This window comes from Dermacentor albipictus, chromosome 1 (genome assembly GCF_038994185.2).
Source record: "Dermacentor albipictus isolate Rhodes 1998 colony chromosome 1, USDA_Dalb.pri_finalv2, whole genome shotgun sequence".
NCBI classification, from domain to species: Eukaryota; Metazoa; Arthropoda; class Arachnida; order Ixodida; family Ixodidae; genus Dermacentor; species Dermacentor albipictus.
In genome coordinates this window covers 82,198,616-82,221,415 of record NC_091821.1, presented here as the reverse complement: position 1 = coordinate 82,221,415, position 22,800 = coordinate 82,198,616, and the positions used below count along the sequence as shown (strand labels likewise).

Sequence of the window (22,800 nt, the reverse complement as noted above, 5' to 3'; positions counted from 1 at the left end):
AACAGAACAAGTATTTAATTTCGACAGTTTCGATCGGTGGACCGATCATTAAGGGTTACGGACTGGATCCCAAGGGAAGGGAAGCGTAGCAGGGGGCGGCAGAAAGTTAGGTGGGCGGATGAGATTAGGAAGTTTGCAGGGACGGCATGGCCGCAATTAGTACATGACCGGGGTTGTTGGAGAAATATGGGAGAGGCCTTTGCCCTGCAGTGGGCGTAACCAGGCTGATGATGATATATATATATATATATATATATATATATATATATATATATATATATATATATATATATATATATATATATATATATATATATATATATAGGGCTTGCAAGACTTCATACCATTTTCAAGAAGAGACGCAGAAATGAAACTTCGTGTGCTTGCAAATGAAGCCATACGATCTTTATGGAACACACCAAGGTTGAAGCACACATGTCTGCACCGACTGGACCCGTCTCTTCGACCCCCATCTGGAGTCTCTCGACTCGAGACAGCAGTACTTCGCCGACTGTGGCTTGGTGTCGGTTACACAAGATATCTCGCCTTCCGATTCGGTATGGAAGAGAGCGCCGCTTGCGGTCACATTGATTAAATTATAGGGTTTTACTTGCCAAAACACTTTCTGATTATGAGGCACGCCGTAGTGGAGGACTCGGGAAATTTTGACCACCTAGGGTTCTTTAACGCGCACCTAAATCTAAGTACACGGGTGTTTTCGCATTTCGCCCCCATCGAGATGCGGCCGCCGTGGCCGGGATTCGATTCCGCGACCTCGTGCTCAGCAGCCCAACACCATATATCCACTGAGCAACCACGGCGGGTGCAGTCACATGCGGCAGCGAGGAGACTATAGAACACGTACTTTGCAACTGTTCTCGATACAGCGCGCACCGGCTGTCGCTAGTGGTCGTGTTGGCCAGCCCTAGCTGACGACAGGCCACTCTACGAGCAGACAGTCTTGGAATGCCGACATGAACTGCCGTCGCACCGGAAGTAGGTCAAAGCTTTGTTTACCTTTTTACATGGCAGTGGCCTATTAGAAAGACTATAACGATCTCGTCCCTCTTTTTTTTTCACGCCTTTCTTCAGAACTTTTTGTCATTAAACGTCGCAGGAACGGTCGTAAACCAAAAGGTTACATTCCGGAAGATGAGCCAAGAGTGTGCTTATATACACTCATGAAGGATCCGCAATCAGGCTAGTTGAAAAAAGTCAAGGCTCTTGGGTATCACATAGAAGGAAACAATGCTAACTAAAGAACAATACAACATATATCGAATAAAACAGATGAAGTCATTAGCTTACTAAGGATAATTACTAATAGACACAGGGCTTAGGGGAAGACAGCGCTTTGAGGCTAATACACGCCGTTGCTCTCTGTCACTTCTCTTATGTGGCTGGATTATTCAAATGGAAGCAGGCAGAACTTGACAAACTTAACGCGATGCTCAGGAAGCTCGTTAAAGTAGCCCTAGGGATACCCAGTAACGCTGCAACCGACAAACTCATGAGTCTAGGGGTGCACAACACAATGGAAGAAATCGCGGAGGCCCAACAGCTAGCGCAACACGAAAGGCTAACAGAAACACGAGCTGGTAGGAACATATTACAGGCAATAGGTGCAGAACTGAATAGATCTAGGAGCCCAATAAAGGCTGAAGTAGAATTGAGGACTGAAGTTAGGAACAAGATCAGAACCATCCCTCTCCCCAGAACTCATGCATCCAGAATATAACATCAAAAGGAGAAAGGCAAAAGCTAAAGCACTTTTGCAGGAAATAGAGCAGCAGAACCAACTGGCAGCTATAGTTGACGCTGCCTGGGTGAAATGTAAAGAAGCATATACGGCCATTGTATCAAATTATCAAGGGAAGGTGCAAGACGCTATCACGAACAAGCGGCAATTGCTCTAGCCATCAGGAGTAATAAGTGAGCCCGCATTCACAGTGATTCGAAATCCGCTATAAGGTGTTTTGATAAAGGCTACGTAGCTGGAGTTGCAGCTAAACTTTTTGAAAACATTGGGATTATGAGAACTGAAATCCGATGGTTTCCTGCGCATATGGGGAAAGTGCACGAGACTCGGCTAAACCTCAATGAAGTTGCTCATGACTTGGCACGAGGACTTGCTAACCGTGACAGTCACAACCGAGCCGTTCACCATCAAGCCAGGGAATCTAGAGATAATTTAATAACAAACAGTGACATAACCGAACATTACTATTTAGGACGCACACGCTCTGCACACGCTCCTACTATTTAGGAGCGTGTGCATAGATGACAGGAGCGAGTCAGAGAGTAAAAGCGACGCTAGAAACTCGTTTTCACCCCACCGCGTCGAATGTGCACAATGCCCTCTGGAGCTCCCTGGCCGTCGCCACATTCGCCTCTTGGCAGCTGTAATTATCCGTGACTCCCCTCAGAAGCATTGCAGAAACGGCAGTGCTCTCCTTTCTACTACGGTGGGAGTCCAGCGGAGACGTAAATAGAACTGTAGAGAGGAGGGAGGAGACGAGGCGGTTCCCATATGCCCGAATCGTCCACGCCACTTGGCCAAAAGTACCTGCAACGGCGAAACTATATCGCTCTGTATTGGCTCGGTTTCTCCGTGACCGCGCGTTTGAGTTTCGGGTTTTAAAAAAAGCGGTACCACCGTCTGTCGCGCGCTGTTTTACTCACCAATGACAGAAAAGGGCTGTGATGGTGCACTGCACGTCACCATTCCCCGGTTGGGTGGCGGGAGATTTGAATTGCGGTAAAGGTTTTCGGACCTTTCAGATGCAATTTTCTCGTAAATGAAGGCTTTTCTTGGCACAAAACACGCGTTGCGAGGTTTCTGGAATGGTATTTACACAGTCCACGGTGACTTAGTACTTACCTTTAGTGTCCCTTTAAGCCCCTTGAATAAAACCAGATACAAGGACTGATCATGGAAGAAGGAAAAAAGATGAAGAGAGGCCCTACCCCCTCCGCACGCTAGGAGAAAAGTGTGGAGGAAGTGACGTAGTAGTTTCTCTTCTTTTTGCTTTATTTTTTTTACTTTCTCTCGCTATAGCGGCCATGTTCTCTGGCCACAATGACAGCCTTGTTATGGTTGTGTGCGTTCACACGTGTTGATCCATGGTTTTAGTACCGTGGTAAAGGCTTCGTGTGCGCTGGATTGCGTTAGCCTCCATATTTTGTACCGCTGTTCTCGAGGTTGTGCTCTCCCAGCTGTTGTGTCCAGATGGGACTGGAATAAGTAAAAAGCGTGAAACGAACGCGCATGCAACACCATACACCACGGTAGTGGACGGCGTTCATGAGTGAATCCACCGTCTTCGGTGGATTCATGCTAACGTGTCATCAGATACTGAAATCGCTGTGCTTCAGATTAAGTACGATAAACACCTTGCACGTCAGTGACAGCTCTGCAGTGTTCCTGCTTTTGACAACGAACGATGCATTTGTGGTACGTAAAACAGCGATGTGGAAGGATGAGAAAGAAGCGGCTGCTGTGAGTTATAAAGGGACAAACACTCTTTTCTGCAATAACCTTACCTGTGTGCTCGAGGGCCGTAGGTAAGTAAAGGTTGGCGGATGTGGTGCATGAATGAACAAGGCTCGACAGCATAAAGTACGCCTGCACGTATATATAGCCACGAGCAATATGACCTGCAACACCGGTTCCCGTGGCCGAAGGGGCTCGAAGACTGTACGGCTGCGCAGACACAGGGTAAGTTCCTGACCTAAACACAGCATCAATTAGTGGTATTTTTTAAACCGCTATTTCGCATGTCAGAGCCGCAGCGTAGCCCTGGAGCCCCTTCGACCACGAACAAGGGTGTTGCAAGTCATATGTCACGCGACTGTACAGTGTCGATCACACTTGTCTAGAGTGGCCCGACGGCTGCTCCGCACTGCGCCTGCGACGCCTAGCGACAAGCACCGGGTTCGAGATGTGTTGGCCGATAGCGCCACGCGCGTGGACGCTGCGGCATTCGCGGGCGGCCAAGATACAGGCCTGCGTGATTTGCGGGTCGCGAGCACCGGCTTTTTATCACTAGACGAGCACTGCCAGCTGAGCTGCGAGCGTGACACGGCTAGAATGCTGCGGCCTGTATCTTGGCTGCCCGCGAATGCCGCAGCGTCCACGCGCGTGGCGCTATCGGCCAACACATCTCGAACCCAGGGCTTGTCGCTAGGCGTCGCAGGTGCAGTGCGGAGCAGCCTTCGGGCCACTCTAGACAAGTGTGATCGACACTGTACGTAGGTCCGGTCAACGCGCTAGCCGCACGCATACGCGCTTACTGTTCGGCACCACAGAACTTTGTTTCCGTGAAGCTTCCCTTACCGTGAGAACAATATAACTCAGGCCACGGTCGGTGTATTTATTCATTCTCCTCTGCCGGACTGTTCGTCGGTGTGCTGTGGCTCGTCACACCTCCGCTGTGAGTGGCCGCGTGAAACGTGCTCAATAAAACAAAACGATTTCGATGAAGTCATGACCAGCATGCGTGTTTGTTCTCATAAACTGCAGATGGGCTTGCCATAAGTTGTGTCGCGATGGAGTAAACCGCGATTGGACCGGTGGTCAGATCGCTATACGGCGCGCAGCCCGGCGTGGTTGCGCCTATGGTAGCGCGCCGAAGGCGAGAAATGTAAACAAGACAGGAGAAACAAGCAAAGTGATTTGCAACGTCTGACTAATATCTGTGGACAGGAAGGCTAGAATTTAGGTTTATTAGGTTTGAAATTTAGTGTTAGAAAATCAGGTGTTATGGTATCCAATGAAAACAGTGACCAGTCATGTTAGCGCCGCGATGACCGAACTTCAGGTGCGTGACATAATTAGCCTGAATAACGTGAGCGTCGTGTGGAAATGTGCGCGATCAACGCGGAGCATCTCAACCATTCGCGTCGTTTCGTCATGACGCTGCCATCTCTGCATGCAGAGAAAGTGGTCCTACGCCTTCATGACAAACTGTTCCGCTGGCTCTCAAGTGCAAACATCACAGTGCGATCCGCACTTCATTTGTAAACAAATCGTTTGTAAGGACGAAAGAAACACAGGAATGACTTCCATCGATGAGCACCTTACAAATGTTGGCCTTTTGCGCTGTAAAGCGAGGGTACAAGGCGTTGATTGGTCCTCCCTCTTGCAAAATATATTTGCAGCGCATAACAAAAGCACGGACTGACAAAGCTACGCACTTTCAGTAGTAGAATAATGACGAGTCACATTTTTAGCGCGATATATGACAGCAAACAGCCTACGCACTCCATAGCTTCATACACTTGTTGACGATAGTGCAATCAGGAAAAAAAATCTGGACGAGCCCCGAGAATAGCACCAGTGCATAAGCTTACGTACCAATGCCCGAACTCCGGACCCCGTGATCAAAGAAAAAGCTTTATTCTTACGCTTTATGTGCCTTCAGTACCCTTAAAAGCAACCCCTAACATAAGACAAAACAAAAAATGTCTAAGGTTCTCCCGAAAGGCCAAGCATCGATTGCGATAGCAAATTAGTAGACATCTATACGAAGTCAGAATAGTAGTTTTATCGGCCGTTAAACTTCGAAACATTCGCTAACTTTGTAATTGAATTAACAAGCACGGTGTCAGCGCGTACAAGTAAACATGAACAAATCACATTCGATGAGCGCGGACACTCGCTGTCAAAACGCCAGTGTGAGCAAACGCGGCAGCAGCAGCTAGCGAAGTGACATTTGTGTTGTCTATCACTTCAATCCAAGAGGGAGAGAACGCAGCGCGCACAAAGGCATGAGCCGTCTGCAGATACCTTTCAAGATACGACGTGCGCGGCAATGCAAAGTACGCATTTGTTGGCGGAGTCGAAGCCGCCCCCGTCTCCCCTCCACTGCCTTCCCGCTTTCCTCCCTAGCGCACGCGAGATTAAGCCGCGATCGTCAGTTTCCCTTGCGCCCGGCCGCGAAATACGCAGCTGCTGCCGGACATGCTGCCGGAGCGCACCGCCTCCCCTCCCTCCCTCTATCCCTCCCATCCCCCAAGCTTTTCGCGCGACGGAAGACGGTGCGTTTGCCCTCCGCTTTCCTCCTACGCGCGCGCCAGATTGAGCAGCGATCGTCGGCTTCTCTTGTGTGTTTTCACTCGCACATACAGCATACGACACGCGGCGACGGTGTTATCTCCCTGGGACTTTGTACAGAACAACATCACAGGGACGGCAAAAATGCGCCTGGAGTGTCCATGTAACTGCTATCGCAATAAAACAAAAACAGAGTTCTTCAATGACGCGGGTAGCCACGAAACTTAGCCAAAACATGTCAAATGACATGCGAATGCAGGGTGCAAGGGGCCAGTGAGGGGGGGGGGGGGGAGTGACAAAAGACCTATGGGCCCCGGGTGCCAGACGACCTAGCTACGCCACTGTGCAGGACAAGGTGCGCGCTCGCGCTCATGTGCTCCAGTCTGGCTGCGCTACGCGGTGCGGACTGGCTTACTTCAGCCTGTGTATTAAACTGCCTCTATAAATACACACACTAACAGCAGAAAGAAGCGCACTGACCCAAACACAATTTTTGATTGATGTCATCTAACAGCCAATAGCAGCCGTTTATGGGAATCCTGCATGTGACGATATACCCCGCAGCTTCGAAATAGGCGAGGCCTCGTTTGAAAAGAGCGTTTGAGAAAAAATTTGGAATACGCTTAAGCTTCGCCTTTAAGAGTGGAACGTGATAGTATTCGAAGACCCCCGGCTGCTTTTCATGCTTCCCGGCAACTGCAGCTTATGTAAGCATAACGTTTACCTGGAAACGTTGGCGGCGAACGCTATGCACGAAGGGAATCTTTCTGTTAGAAACGCGGCCTCTTGCGTGGGTCGATCTCCTGAAAGCTTTACTAACCGCGTCGAGCTGAGTTTCGCGTCGCCAGCACTTTGACCTTCATTTGACCGTAGCTACGACGCAGCCTTGGCAACCCAACACGTGACCCGCCGCGCTGAGCCAACGTTGGCTCAGGCGTTGGCTGAGGCTGAGGCGTTGGCTGGCTCAGGCGTTGGCTGAGCTCCGCCGCCGCCTTGGCGCATGTGCTCTCCGCAGGTGGGTCGCCGCCTGACCACGTGACTCACCGCGCGCGAGCGCCGCGCTCGCCTAGTCTGTACGAGCTTGGCATCTCTCTTAAAACAGTTGCACCCTTTGGGGTGTATATTTGTCCCACAACAATATTCGTCATCTGCCTTGCTTGCGTTTCATTTATTGAAAACGCTGCGCTCGTTACTTTCCTGTCGAAAATGCTACGCCACGCTGATAACGCGCACGCTGTTCGTGACTGGGAAGTACCGTGCTCGCAGCGTTAAAGAAAGGAAATGCGGGCAAGACAGATGGCGATTATTGTTGCGGGACAAGATACGCCCCAAGGGGTGTAAACTTTTTTAAAGAGTGTAGATGAAAGGCGAGGCCGGGTTGTCTTCTGTGAGCGTTGCGCGGGAGTGGGAGGCTTCGAGCCGTCGTCGGCAAGCGGCGTCTGACCACCCGCGGATATTGCCCGGCGAACTGCTTCACTGGAGAGGGTCCGAAATGCAACAGGCGTCGCACCGTCGAGATCTATGTAGCGACCGCGTTCGCGCCCTGTGCGTTTGTGCTTCGCGCTACGTATGTTCGCGGCGTCTCTATGCATGTCTAGCACTTGCGCTTTCCCTGGGGCACAACAGGCGTCGCACCGTCGAACGATACGTGTCTACCCAAGCCTGATCACAGTCATGTCTAGCCCCCAACCTAGGCACAGCCGTCATACCTGGCTTAACGATGATTGTATACCTAAGTATAATAACTGTAGCTAAATAAAAAAACCAAGCTTTCGCTTTGCATATCCAGAGTTAGCTGAGCTAAGCCGCAGCCAATTTTTTTTCGCACTTTTAATATTTCACTCTGAGAAGAGAGAACATAAAAGGTAAGCGCTGTCGGTTCTTTTTTTCTTTTTTTGTCATTACGTTTGTGTGTAGGCTGCCGTTGTCAAAATTCCGAGGAATAAGTTTGTGAAGAATTAAAGAGAAGGTATGAGCAACTTTGGTGGTAGAAGAATGGTTGGGTATGCATGGTTCGGAATTTGGTTCGAAGTTCCTTCTGCCGCAGCGATGTCCGACGCTGGACGCCGGAGGGAGTTAGGTGGAAAGCTCTCCATTAAGTTATGATGCATGCTCCCAAGGTCGCTCGATTCGGCCGTGTTTGCCAGTCGATCTACGGGGTTTTGTTTGGCTCAGTGGAACCCAGAGCCGGAAGCGGTCGTGGCGCACCCTCGTGTGGTCGCGCTGCGCCACGGATGCCGTTTGTGGTCTCCATGGTTGTATGCCTTGACCTATTTTGCGTCAAGGCAGTGCGAGGGTCAGTCAGGCTTGTCTCCTGTAAGACCGACATGGTTGTTTGTGTGTTGACTGCAGTAACTCAGTTGTGCTGCACCACAGCAGCCCCCTTCCCCGGGAAGGACCGCTGGCCCGATCCAAAGCCCCCCGCCCAGTCAGCCCGGGTAGAGGGGCAGCGCCGGGGCCGATGTACCGAATGATATTGTTGATGAGTACATGTAAGCTCTGGGACGCGGCACCTTTGGGTGCCAAGTCCTCTTCTCATCTGACAACGGCGCCGGAGGCGTGATGCCGACGCTGGATTTGCTGCGACACTGGGCCCTTAAGGCTATCGCGTTAAAAAGGAGACTTCGCGCTCTGTTTCTGAGCTCCACGTGCCGCGCAGCATTGTAAAATTTGACTGTGATGTTCACAGCAACGTACACTATCCACGTACTTCGTTTTTTCACCAAGCCCGAGGGGTGGCTCAGGACCCGTCTGTGAGCATCTATTAGAGGTCCCTTAGTCCAGCAGCGATATTCTTACAATGTTACAGCAACATGATCTGGATGGGATTTAGATTACCCATGGTATGCATGTTGATTAAACAAATCTAGATATATAAAGTCACCTCTCGTTACAACGGACCCTGATGATCCGATAAGAAACGTTCGTTTTAGCCGAATCCGTAATATCCGAAACGCCTCACTTCCGAAATTTTCGTCGTGATGTCTAACTTTATTGCAAACAGCGAGTGACCAAAGTAAAAAAAAAAGTCAAATTTTCGCCCGAAAGGTGAAGCATCGATTACGATAGGAAATTAATCAAGCGAGGCAGCAGCAGCGAGTGAATTGACCTTCGTACTGTCCCTCGCTTCAACGCGAAATAAACGTCGAAAGCACAGCGCATACGAAGCTACCGGCACTGGGCGCACTTTGCATACACCGCAGATCGCTTTGATGAAGCCCGCGCAGGCGCGCACTTTGTGCACAATGCAGATCGCATTCAAGATACGGCGCCCACGTGGGCGCGCACTTTGTTCGCATCGTAGATCGCTTTCAAGATACGGCGCCCGCGCGGCCGCGGCACTTTGTCCACATCGCAGATCGCTTTCTAGATACGGCGCCCGCGCGGGTGCGCACTTTGTCCACATCGCAGATCGCTTTCAAGATACGGCGCCTGCGCGGGTGCGCACTTTGCCCACATCGCAGATCGCTTTCAAGATAGGGCGCTCACGCGGGTGCGCACTTTGTGCACATCGCAGATCGCTTTCAAGATACGGCGGCCGCACCGTAAGCAGCAGCCGCCGGAGTAGAACCCCCTCTCCTCCCCGTGCCTCGCTCGAAATAAGAGGGCACGTTTCAGCCTCGCCTTCCACCCTCGCGCGCGCGATATTGAGCCGCAATCGTCAGCTGACCCTCGCAAGTCAGTTGTCAGCCCGTGTCGACACGGCAAAAAATACGTTTTATACGCCCGATTTTGAAAAAAAATTGCCGCTAATTTCGTCCGCTGTAGCCGATAGTCCGTTGTAGAGCGGTCGGTTAAAAGCTAATTTAGTTGCATTAATAAAATAGGTAGAACAAACTACGGCTGAAATCCGCGGTCTGTTATATCCAAAAGTATGTTGTACGCGGGTCCGTTGTAACGAGCGTAGACTGTATAGGATGTGTGCAACGTTCAGAACATCATGTTGTATGAACATCTATGGAACATAAATGGTTATCCGGGGCAAATAGGCGATAAGACTATTCAATGCAATTTCTCTTCATTCTCACCACAGAAAACGGACTGTGCTCTGCAAGGGCCCGAACCCACAGAACCGGCGCGGACCAGATCCTTCACTGCACAATGGGCCAGATCCAAAGAACCACAGCGGCATCAAGTGGCGCGCTGACTGCGCCGGCTGGAAGGGCCCCAAGGCAGACGCCATGCTTTTGCTAGCGAAGCCCAAGAGGCGCCGCAGGAGGGGTGCCAAACACGTGGCCACGCCTTCCGCCGCGGGAGAGCGCACCGACGAGGAGGAGTCCGACAGTGGCCGCGCCAACTGCACACCGCCTGTCAGAGTGCACCGCAAGGAGTCTGAGGTGTGACTCACGCCTCAGCCGAATGATCATTGCTGCCATCTCTGCTGCTGCTGCCTGCACGCTGCTTCACCTTCACTGATGCCACACCAGGAGCATGCTAAGAGTTACGCCTGGCACAGTAGGAAATACAGAGAATTAATGGTCACATCAATAGGGCGACAACAGCACCCTAATCTGGTACCCGAGCAACGCTGCCATTTGTACGTGAGAATCATTCGTAAGAATGGGCACTGGCCAATCGTGACTGCGAACGAGATGGCATACCGAAGGTGGTGGCCAATGAAACATTCCTTGTTAACGAAAACAGCTGGCAACCCGAGTGACCCTAGGTCCGCAATAAAAAGAAATATATGTTAGAAGAATGTACTGAAAAGCTGTTTGTAAGAACGGGTGTGAGAAGCTTTGTAATTATGGTACCTGAAGTGAGACCCGCAAGTCTTGCATCCAAAGTGTGGAGTGTGCTGGGGTTATTTGACACTTGCCGCAATTTCTCTCTCTCTCTCTTTCATTCATAAATACTGTCATTAGCGCAAATGGCCAGCACCCATTAGTTAATTCCTACAAGCTGTTAGATAATAGCACTTAGTCCTAAGTACTCAATTTGTTCGACTGACAGATCAGTCTGAGCTCGACTCGGCCACAATCGGGACTTCAACTACTTTTGATTACTGCCATAAGGTAGCGCATGTTGAAGGTCAGAGGAGAATGTTAAGTCGATACTACCTAAAAATAAGGAGAGAAGATTCATGCACAAGCCTGGCTTGCACTGTTAATGTTGAGCCAGAGACTGCAGTAAACGTCACAAAATGTTTTGCTTCACAACCAGGAATTATAATTTTGCTGCCCTGCACTCCAAAAACTTTAGTGTACAGTTGCACAAATTATCTTAAAAAGGGGTAAAAGAACTATAGAGAAGGCACTGTCGGACACATGAATGTTAACTCTATAGGGGCATTCACTAAAATGCAAGAAAAGTTTTTAGCTTCTGGTTGTTTCAGAATGCCATATGGGTATGGTAAGAGGCCATGACAGAGTGTGCTGGCGGTCCATTCGTAGTATGCAAGAGCAGTACTGCAATGGCTGTATTGGCTTTGTGGGCTTTCCTTTAACGGGGTACCCTGTGCCTGAAAACTTTTCTTTAATTCTTTGTCGATTTTGATGAAACTTGCCTAGTTTATGTATTTCAATGTGCTAGATTTAAATATACACCCAGTTTACTTGCAGAGTAAATAACTTTCCAGAAATTGAAGAAATTCAGCTTTATTGCATAATTTGTTTGGAGGTTAGCTATCTACCAAAGTATACATGGCATAATAAATATCGACGTACGAAAAGGATGTAGAACTAACAAAGAGTGCAAATAAGCAAATATGGTGTTCTAACCCAATTTTATGTCAAATGAGAACATTGCAAACTTCAGTTAGAGAAATCCATCTAACTGCTAAAAAAAAGAAACTTTTAAAAACTTTCTAATCAATGCAACAACGTTATTTTGTTTCTTTGCACTCTACATAGCTTTGCCTTTCTGGGAAAAAAAAAAGAATTATAGGGATAGCACAAGTATAAGCACAGATAATGCACCTCCGATACGGCATCATCATCAAACGTATGGTTTTGAGAAAACAACAAAAACATTTCTCAACTGATATATAAAGTTTGAAAAAACGGCACCAGAGGCCATCAGTGGGCACTAGTAGGCACTTATTCATGGATGTTTGGCCTTTGCCGGTCGACGACATAGCATGCACTGCGAGTACGTTCAATTCAAAAGGTTTACACGTTTTCGGGCTCTCAATTCCCCGCGAGCTTCGTCCCGACGAAACTTCACCGCAGTTCTGGCAAATCACAGTCACTTTAGTAGCGAGACCGTATACCTGATCGCTCTGCACCAGCTACGCAGAACCACCTCAAGTATTACATGAGAAAACACCGAGAATATTAATTCATTGCTGCAAATCCGACGACAACGAACGGAGTAGCGGGCTTCGCGACCGAGGCTGTTGCACTATCGGCGGTCGGATCAACAAAACGCCGAATCTATCGCTCCGCGGCCATCGTAGATGCAATCTTGTCGAGCGTAGCTTTCTCGTGTGCTCTTATCTTATCCACATCCTCTTCAGTTACGACAGCCGTGTTCAATTCTTACGCGAGTGTAACCGGCGTGTGGATATGCGTGATGCGGCAAAGCAGTGGGGCGTCGACGTTCGGCGGCGAGCTGCCAGGTATCCTGTGCCGACCTCGGCGACGGAATCGCTTTCGGAAATATCTTGCGTCTTGTACGTATTCGCCCGTAACGATTCACGGAACGAAGCTTTGTCGGACCTCCAGCATACTCAGCGTCGCAGTCGCGAGACTACGACAAAATGGCGGCTGTTTTCGTCGTTTGAGCGAGCGCCCGTGGTCCTTGGAGCCAATCGCGACTCGCCATCTTGGTCACATGCTCAAACTGACCGATAATTATTCCTCCATGCCGATAATAGCGTGCGCCGCGATTTTTTTCTATTGTTTTTATTGTGATCGCAGCACTGGCAATGTTGCCTACCAACGAATAAAGAAAGCCAGAAACGTGAGCTTTCGAATGATACCAAAATGGCGCTGAAGAAAGCGTAGTGATCGAGTTATGCGCGATGAAAATCGGGCGCGATTTGTCCCCAAATTAAAGGGCAACGCTCGCGGATTCGCATCTTTGAATCACATTAACAGGAGAACCACGCGGCATTTTGTAACCAAATTTCGGAGATAGGCGGGGAAACGCGTAAGGAACGCGGAAAATAAAAATTGAAAATTCGAATTTTGGGCCGATTTTCGGTCCCTAGAACCCGGGTCCACCCTTATCTAAAGAAAGAAAATTCACCAATGATTACGGTACTTCCTAATGTGAATTTCAAGCACAGCTGTTTATGTGCTTTGAATTCGCGAAGAATTTGATTCTGAATGACAAAGTCCTCTCAGTGGCGGCGCTAAGCCTCTGCTCTGGCAGCTCGTTCAGTAGCAGCAAGATGAAGCATTTCCACCGGTTGCGTCACTCATTGTTTAAGAAAGAAAGTGTGAACACGGGAATGCGTCGCTCGCGTGGAGCGCATTCTCTGGCAGCGGCGGCAAAGGCAAAGTAGTGCTTGCGCCTGCGCTTCGAAGCGAAGCCAAGCCTGCGCTTCGTTTCCATGTATGGTATCTGTGGACACACTTGCCGCATGCCTGGTCGACGCTGTAGGGCACATCTTGTGCGGCACTCCGCTTTCCTCCTCACCCTTTCACCATACTCTCCTCCTCTGCCTTCCTCCTCAAGCTCTCTTTGCTATTGCCGTCTTTCATCCCCCGCTGCGCTCCGCGTTCTCTTTCATCCTTCGCTGTGCTCGTTCGCTCGGTTACGCTGCGGGACGCTCACGCTCAACGCAGGAATGGGCACCTAAGAGCTGCGCTCTAAAAAGCACTATGCAAAATATAGCATGCTGTAAACAAACCAAACTGAGGTTTTGAAATGTGCAGTAAGGGATTGTTCACATAGTGGTATTGTATTTAATTCAAATGTTAATTAGTCATTACTGCTGGCAGCTTTTTCTAGATGGCTGATAACAATACAAAGTTTGTTTCACCCTTATAAAGGGTTTGTCAAGGTGACAAAGCACGCAAGGAGCGAGAGGTCGAACTCGGTGCAGCAGTCAGAACCAGCCCCATGCTTAAAGCGCTGGTGATGCATCTGACTGACCAGCACTTCTTCATGACAGCCTTTCTTTTTTCTTAACTTTGTGCATGTTTAGCTAGGCCACTCAACATAATTGCAGCCATAAGTGCATAACAAAGAAGTGAAGGCACCTAAGAGAGGGAGAGTGAGAGAGAGAGATACACAGTCGAGCAATTATCGGCAGCTGTGAGCAATTTCAGTTAAACTTGCACCATTAGTTTTGTACTACATACGTGTTTGTCATAAACGACACTATTTGGTGCAAGTTCCAGGAATTCTGTATGTATACTATACAGTTATCACTTTCACAGGGCACCCTGGCGGACTGACTCATTCAAAAGAGAGAGCCTTGCCATCAGCAGCAAATTGTATAAGAGTCAAAGTGTGGACACAATGCAGTGTGTGCTTTTTAGTAGACTACCCCATTGTTACTTGTTCTGTGAATTAGCTACTGTTGTGCTGGACAAGATGCGGCTGACATGCACATTCATATTTACTTAGTCCTTTGCTGTGGCCCTTGAGTTGGTAGTACTCAGAACCACAGATGGTGCACTGTATCAACACTGTGAGTTGTGGCAATGGCTATGATGCAAGTGCATCCATACTGCAAGGAAGAGCAAAAGCAACATAAGCAAAGAGAAATAAATTGCAAACCAGCTCTCAGTGTGCTTCGCCAAGGCTGCATGTCATATATAGACACAAAGGACATGGCAGGCTGTATAAATCAGCTTTCTTGTTTCACATAACCTAAATTGTTGTATAAATTGAATGCAAGGTTAAAGCAGTGTTATGCAGGCAAAATGTTCTTGCATTTATCCTATCTTTCTATCCATGTTAATTCATACTTAATATGAAGTAAATAATCTCTATTTCAGCATTTTCAACTTACGTGCAACATCCTGTGAGAACAAAGATTACAGTTATCTGGCCAGATTTCAGATTTTTACCGCACTACATTGCGAGATCTTGATTCTACTAACGTTAAAAATTGACTTGTACTAGATTTGCCTTTTGAGTATTACATGTCTCGCTTGTTAAAGAATACATATACTAACACGATCAAGCATGGAAAACTGTACAGTTTTTAACTTATTGTCCTAGCTTTTTTATTGACCTTGCTACTTATATCGTGAAAATTGCAAACAGTGAATTTTACATGCAGACCAACATCTACCATTCATTGTACAAGACTATTTTCATTCCGATTTCCAACCTATTACTGCTGGATTGCAGCATTCTTGTTCCTACAGTAATATGTGTAATGAAAAATATGATATGCAAACCATAATTAGTTAACCAGCATGCCCGACAGTCCTTCTGCTAGTCAGCATATCTTCTCAGATCACTGCAAAGACTTGACAGCAGTTCATATTTATCAACAGGATGCCCTACTACACTTGTACTGATACTGCAACACTTGTAAACAGTACAATGTTCAATCATTGCAAAGCATATAGGCAGGTCATATTAGTGCAAGTTTTTCAAGGTAACAATAAGCATATAAATACAATTTGACCAGGCTCTGTGTTCAAGTTTACAAAAAGGCAAGCTCTTGCGACCAAGTTACTGTTATACGGCTTCACATACTGCAGCACATTATACAGTACTTTGTTTCCAAGCCACCACATTAGGGTGCCATTTCATCATTCCTTTCTTAGCTCCTTGAATCACCACTTAAGTTTTCCAGCAAATATGTGATAGTAGCATTTTTACTGCTGCTTTGACAGTTGCTTCAATGTAATGTCATTGTTTGAAGGACAGCAAATTGAAAAATGCATCATCTTACATTTTTTTGAGGTCTGTGATTTCTCTTTTCCTATCATTCTAAAGGGTTACATCTATTATTACTATAGGTATCCCAGAGCTTATTTTCCTAAATATTTACCCACTTCCTGCCACTAAAATGGAAAAAGTCTTGATACAGTGCTTAAATATTCACACACACATGTAAAACTTTTTATTTTCCTCTGTTAATGGTGATTTACTTAACATGTTAACTTGCTTCTCAGTTTCTCGACTGCTGCATTCTTTATAACGAAGTAGTCAGCTTTAGTTAAAAATGTATGCTTACTGGCATAGCTGCACATAAATGTTGTGCATATAGAATTGAAAAATTGCAAATTTTCTTCAAGAATTGACACACTCCTTTTTGGTCACAATTAATTGCCAACATGATAAGTTTGAGGTAGCCTCACAAATGCAAAGTAGGGGTCAAATGTTTTTTAGGTGGTAAAAAATGGTTAAGCTGCATTAGTTTGCAAGTACAAGTTGCCTAAACAGTGAAGGTTGGACGGTTGGACTGTGTGCCGCTATTTGGCAGTACCAAAGAAATCTTGGAACACTCAGGAACACACTGAAATGGTGGTGCCTTACACGGAATATATTCCTTAAAAAATGTTAAAGGACCCAATATGAATAGAAAAGTAAGGGCAATATTTATGTCCTCCTTTAACTCATCTATTCTCCCTCAGCGAGGGTGATGCTAATGGTTATGTCCCACCAAATGTGCTATGCCACCTGGCTTCATCTTTATTATTACTTTCTTTCCTTGACGTGCTGATGGCACTATCTACTTCCAGTAAGTGGCACCAGCCATAACCATAAGAACAATTTTCACTGGATTCGTGAATCTCTGTTACAATGGGGTATGGCAGCCACCAAAATCGAAAAATCGGAGGTCCCACCAGGGATACTTCATTGGAAGCTGGCAAGTACCCTTCAAGATAAGTATCTGACAAAACTGCCCGAGAGTGGCTATGGGACAGCTGGAACACGTCAACCACCACTTCCTCACCAGCCTGATTCCTTGCAGACCTAGAAGGGCATGAGTGCTTAATTCAAGGTAAAAACTGACAAGGTGCGATCGTGGTGATACTGGCACATGTGCCTGAAATTTAAGGTTTCGGCGAGCTTGAGCTGATGACAGCCATGTTCTTCAGGAAGTATGTCACTCTTAACGGGACACTAAAGCCAAATACTAAGTCGACGTGCACTGTTTAAATACTACCTTTCCAAAAACCTCACAAGGCTTGTTTCGTGCCAAGAAAAGACTTAGTTTACCAGAAAATTGTATCTGAAGGGTCTGAATACCTTCTTCGAAATTCAAATCTCCCGCCACCTTACCATGGAGTGGTGACGTTGCATACACCATCACCGCTCTTTGCTGCCATCGGTGAGTAAAACGGCACCCGACAGATGGCGGCACCGAGCCAAGACAGAGTGGTAAATTCGCTGCTGCAACTGCTTTTTGGTCAAGTGGCATAGACCGTTCGGGCATCCCACGACATCACATGGAAGTTGAATTCTCTGCTACTTGTAGCTTGAGCGAGTTTCGCGAGCTAGCACAACCGGCACAGCACTACGTGATCAGGAATGTACTGAAACGCCAAAGTGTGGGCGGAGCAGAGACGAGTGAAAACGAAACCTTTCGACTGCCCGCGTCGTTGTCAATGGTAATTTCAATGAGCTCTTTTTTCTAAAGATGAAATAGAACTGGACAAGTAGCATTTCATTTCATGTTATAATACAATACGAGGATGTTTTCTCCAACGAGTAGTTGAGTACCAGTTACAGAATTTAACTGAGGAGTGCGTTCGTCATCGGGCAAGTGCTTGAATGTCCCTGCGGAGTCTCTAATCATGTCCTGCAATTGCCTCGATTTCTCGATTATTAAGGCTCTATTCGCATTAATATTGACGCCTTAGAGATTGTCAAGCACTAATCTATCACTTTAGCTTGACTTAGTATTTGCCTTTAGTGTCCCTTAACAGAAGTTGTGGGTGTCGCTTCAGCCTGTTTTGTTGAACAATATAAGAAGTAAGGGCATGAAGAAGTGCATTTCACTAAGAAATTATAAACAGCCATGCAAACTCCATGCTTGTATATCTCAACAATCAGCCAATGACTGCCATCTTTGGGCTGCTGCTGCTGTGTAAGAGTTGAAAACCAGCTGGCAGCTCCACCAAAATGGGTGACAAATAGCCCCTGCTCAAAAACAGGGGGAGCTATCTTTGTGTTCCACTTGTGAGCTCCATGTGCCACGCACGTTTATAAAAATTGGCCAAAATATTCACAGCTCTGCCTGCAGAACAGATTGCATTCACCAAACTCAAAGGGTGCTGCAAGGCCCGCCTTATTTTTGCAAGTTGTAGAATTAAATGTTGTATATATAACAAATTGTTTTTTTTTTCTTATATTTACAAAACTCAACTTCTTGAGGTGGCTCCAAAAAGTGTCTCAGTTTCACTGGCAGCACATGGCCAAACACCTTTCTTAATTTAGTCTAGTTTATCAACAAGAAAAATACAATTTGCAATAGCACTGCTGCTGTGATGGACCGCAGCATCATGCTCACTTACATTCCTGTCCACTCCATTCTTAACCAATAGGACACTGTCTACCAGCCTGCGTGTGTGACCACATATTGTTAAGGCCATGTACTTTGTTTTACCAACACTAGCAAGTAGCATTGAAACCTCATGCAAACTCTGCAAACTCAGAGTGGTGAACTTCATTACCTAAATTCATGGTTGCATGGCATATTATCTTATGGTGCAAATATGAAAATTGAACTTGAAATTGTTACATAGTGCAATTACATAGTACATAGTGTGCTTAGTGCAAAAAATAAACATAAATGACCGTGGTTTTGTTGCAACAGACAAAAGGATATAACTAACAAAGAAGCCACACACGCACACCTAACAGTTAAGTATGCAAAAAAAAGGGCGTGCCCTAAACTAAATAGTATGCAATTTCACACAGAAAATCGAATAGGGAAATAACCATTTATCACGAGTCAAAGCATCCTGGCTGAAATCTTAGAGAAAGCAGCTATTTCAAATAAATACACATCTGTGTTACCAGCTATATATATATAAAGGCAAACATATAAACTCACTATTGTCTCAATTTGACAAGAAGCAAGAATAAAATAAAGGAAAACCAGATAAAAGATTACACATATGGCTGAGCAACACAGTATAGGGTAAGTGGGTGCAGTTTTTTTTGGAAGGGCAGGGGGTCATGCATGATATCTAAACACAGTAGCAGTGCCACCCTAGTTTCTCGTCTCAATGATGAGCCATGCCTAATTAGCTTGCTGCCAGCTTTAGTGATGCTTGGGTTGGGTGGCAAGCTTGCCATGCTATTATGCATTAGAGCACTCAGGTTTAACTTTTCTTATTACTATTGTTATCTTGTGTACGGTCCCACTGGAAAGACTTAATTTTGAGCAGATATCATGACTTTCGCTATGCTTTATTGGGAAGCACAAAGCAACCACCAGCAGGGATATTTTGAACAACCCTATTGGTGCACCTGTTGTCAAGTGCACTAAAGTGCTGTTTGCAGATTGTATTAGCACAGGTACAAAAAAAAAAAAACTGAATGCGGTGTTACTTTAAGGGCACACCAGTCAGCACTTCTAGCTACTCAATGGAAGCTATCCTGTGTTACTGTTTCCAAAGCAGGCCTATTTTCTCTTGCCTTCACCTGACTAGCCTCCACATTACATTGTGGAGGTGCAAGGATGCATGGGGACCCTACACCATGGAGGTGCTCCTATGTTTTGTCTTTCTACACTGCAAATCCACACTCCCAACCACCATATCTCCATGTACCAGCTCCCATGAAGTTTCTTGCAACCAAAAATGGAAGTGCTTCCACAGTAACTGTCAAGCTGAGTGTTTCAGTATATTACGTGGGCGAAAATGTCAAATGTATGAATATTTTTGAGGCCCCTTTAATGCTAATATGTGCTTCCACAGTCGGTAAGAAGATATCCAGCAGCTTGTACAGAAGTTATTTCATCAACATTTCGGTCCTTTACTTGTTAACCTTTTATCAGAAAAGTAAATGATAAAACCACACTTGGTGTAAACCAAGGAGTTGACTCTTTTGCTGCTACAACTACCAAAATATAGCATTCTCTCTCAGGCCTTTAGAGGGCATATACCATGCCAACAATACCTTGTGCCACATAAATAAGTGCAGGACCCTGTCAGGAAATGTGCCCAGTCTTAAATATACAGAGTTTGCATAGTTTTCAAGCCTCACATACAGATGCTTTATGCGTTTATGAATGCACAAATACTATATTATGGCACAGAGATCCCACTATGTGTTTACAGTAAAAATTGCGGAGCTCTGCAAGACTGTAGCTGAGCGAATGGCTACCTTTACCAATACACAGTCTTAAAGCTTTCACAGAGAGGCATATCATGAAGCTATTAGTTAGGCCTGCAAAAAAGAGCAGCAATTGTATGATGTCCAAACCAGCATAAGGGCCGTCCATTTCCATGTTGCCACTAGCATGCACACAGACATGTGCATGTTAATCATAGCAGACTGGGAGAAGAGAAATGAAGCGTGACACTTTATCTACAACCATGTGTTAGCTACCTTGTTCCTATACATGGCCTGTTCCAACATTTGGTGACCAACATACACTAGTTTCTGCTAGCATTAATTATGCCAAAAGATGTCTAGCACAAAAAATTAACTGACAACAGTAGGTGCTGTTAGCTTTACCCTTTAGTAGCAATACCAGATTAAGAGGCTAACAGTGTATTTACCATTGTAAAAGTAATTTCATTATAACCGACTGTTGCGAAGTGCATGACATATTTTAATTACAGTATGTACAGCATAAGCATCATTTAAAGCTCTAATAAGACAAGTGAAGCAGATACATTGTACTTACCCACAACAAAGCGACATAAAACTCATCATAGGCTTAAAGCCAAGCACAAATTTCAAAGCTCACTGCATTCCATTGTAGCTACAGCGTTCAGGGGCATCAGCAATGGAAACCCTACATTCACTTTGTACAAATGTTAGGCAGGTGCGGCATGTACCTTGAATTGTTTGTTGGTTTGCTGATGCTTGTGTGTACCATTTTATGCTGCCTGCAGATGTGCTACATGTTGATTTATCTACTGTATAAAATTGCTGTCACATGTTGATTCTGCAACGAAGATGTTGGTCAATTAAACTCTTATGTGGACAGGGGCACTGTAACATTCTGTATAGGAAGATAATCTATTCAAGGTCACTTTCTCAACTATTGTCTGGTAGACCATGAAAGAAGAACAGGAAAAAAAAAACTGCCATGATGGCTCAGTGGCTATGGTAATTTGCTGCTTTACACAAGGCTGTGGGTTCAATTCCCAGGCTTGTTTGAAGCATTTTGATGGAGGCATAACAAAAATTCCTGTGTACTAAGTTTTTGGTGCCCGATAAAGAAAGCCCTCACATGGTAGAAATTAATTTGCAGCCCTCCAATTAGTGCTTGGAAGCATAACTTTTGGAGGCTAAAACCAATAAACTCTGGATTACACTAAGTGAAAGACAGATTATAAAATGTGCTAAAGTGTTAATATCTTGCATGGTTACATTAAACTCACCAAACATGCTTCCTATTTTTGTTCCAGTGTCATGCAATGCTTAAACAAGTAACATGCTTGAAATGTTTGGGGACCTTCATGTGTCTGTGGTACAAACATAAAAATGCCTGTGTACTAAGTACTAAATGTGTTCTAAGACTGTCTAAAGAAAAGAGTAGCTATTATGACCAGTCAAAAGTTTGTGGCTGCTACTTTATGCTGCTAGAAATGCCTTAAGCCTTTTGTGTGAAGGTGTTTTGCATGACATGAACCAAGTTTTAAGTAGGAAGAAATACACCAGAAAACATTGCGTATTATATAACATTCAAACCAATACAGCACTGCATGGAGCCAACTTGTTATTAGGGCATTTTCTTGTTCTACTTACTTGATTTATTAGAAAAAATTTCTGAACATCTTGTCTAAAATTTCTGTGTGTGCTGTTTTTGTACAAGAAAATTGTGCATAATCATAGGAAGCATCAAATTCAAGTGTCTGCACCACACACAGTCCTTTTCCCATTAAAATAACATGTGATGTTTTGGAAAATACCACACAAATGCACAATTGTTTGGTGGCTGTAACATTCACACCAGCTGCTGTGCTAGTACAAGTTTGAAAACTACCTTGCACTTTCCTAATACATCCTAAGAATTTATCATTGACGTATTAAAACTAGTGCTCTACTCACATAATGAAACATGCCAATTTAGGACAAACTAATGCCATACTTTTATTCCCAATGACTCTCGTTCGTGTGACATTGGTGTAATTTTGGCTCATGCACTTAGATCAGAGCTCACACTGCCGGTAGTGATAAGGTTCAAAGTAGCATGGCATCACACATTTCAGTAATTGCATCTATGGGGTGTTCAACTTCCCAGTTCCCCTGTTGCGTTTCATTCTGTAAGTATAGCTCAAATTATTGCTACCATCTTCAGACTGCTCCTATCCCTTGTTAACAATGTTTTAACAGCTATGATATGATAGTTTATGGAATTAAAGCTCAAGAAAAAGTAAACATATATGTTCCACATGAAAAATGGTGCTAATGCCTAACACATAAAATGCCTGTACAAACTGTACATTGTAAGTACACCTCATAGTAACACTACATTATAAAAAAGAACATACTTTTACCACAAAAAGAATAAGCCTCATGGGTCATAATATAATAGCCTCCAATTTCAATGGTACCTATTCTGTAAAAGCATGCCATCAAGCAAAAGTACAGAGCAATGAAACAGTGCCCGTTAACAATGGTAGGTGAAACTGCTACCCGATGTTACTGCCAGAGAACTCAACTGTGAATGACACGTCTGGAGCAGTTCACATACTAAC

General features: G+C 45.6%; 1 protein-coding gene across 1 annotated transcript in view; it reads left to right on the top strand.

Moving 5' to 3' along the window:
- LOC135907448 (uncharacterized) overlaps positions 1–21,678 on the top strand; it is a 28,903-nt gene extending 7,225 nt beyond the window's left edge. Inside the window, exons 3-4 of the mRNA XM_070522875.1 lie at positions 10,089–10,392; positions 14,386–21,678. Of these exons, the coding sequence (XP_070378976.1) occupies positions 10,089–10,392; positions 14,386–14,403 (322 nt within the window). The 3' untranslated portion in view covers positions 14,404–21,678. The remainder of the gene's footprint in view (positions 1–10,088; positions 10,393–14,385) is intronic.
- Positions 21,679–22,800: the final 1,122 nt, after the last annotated feature.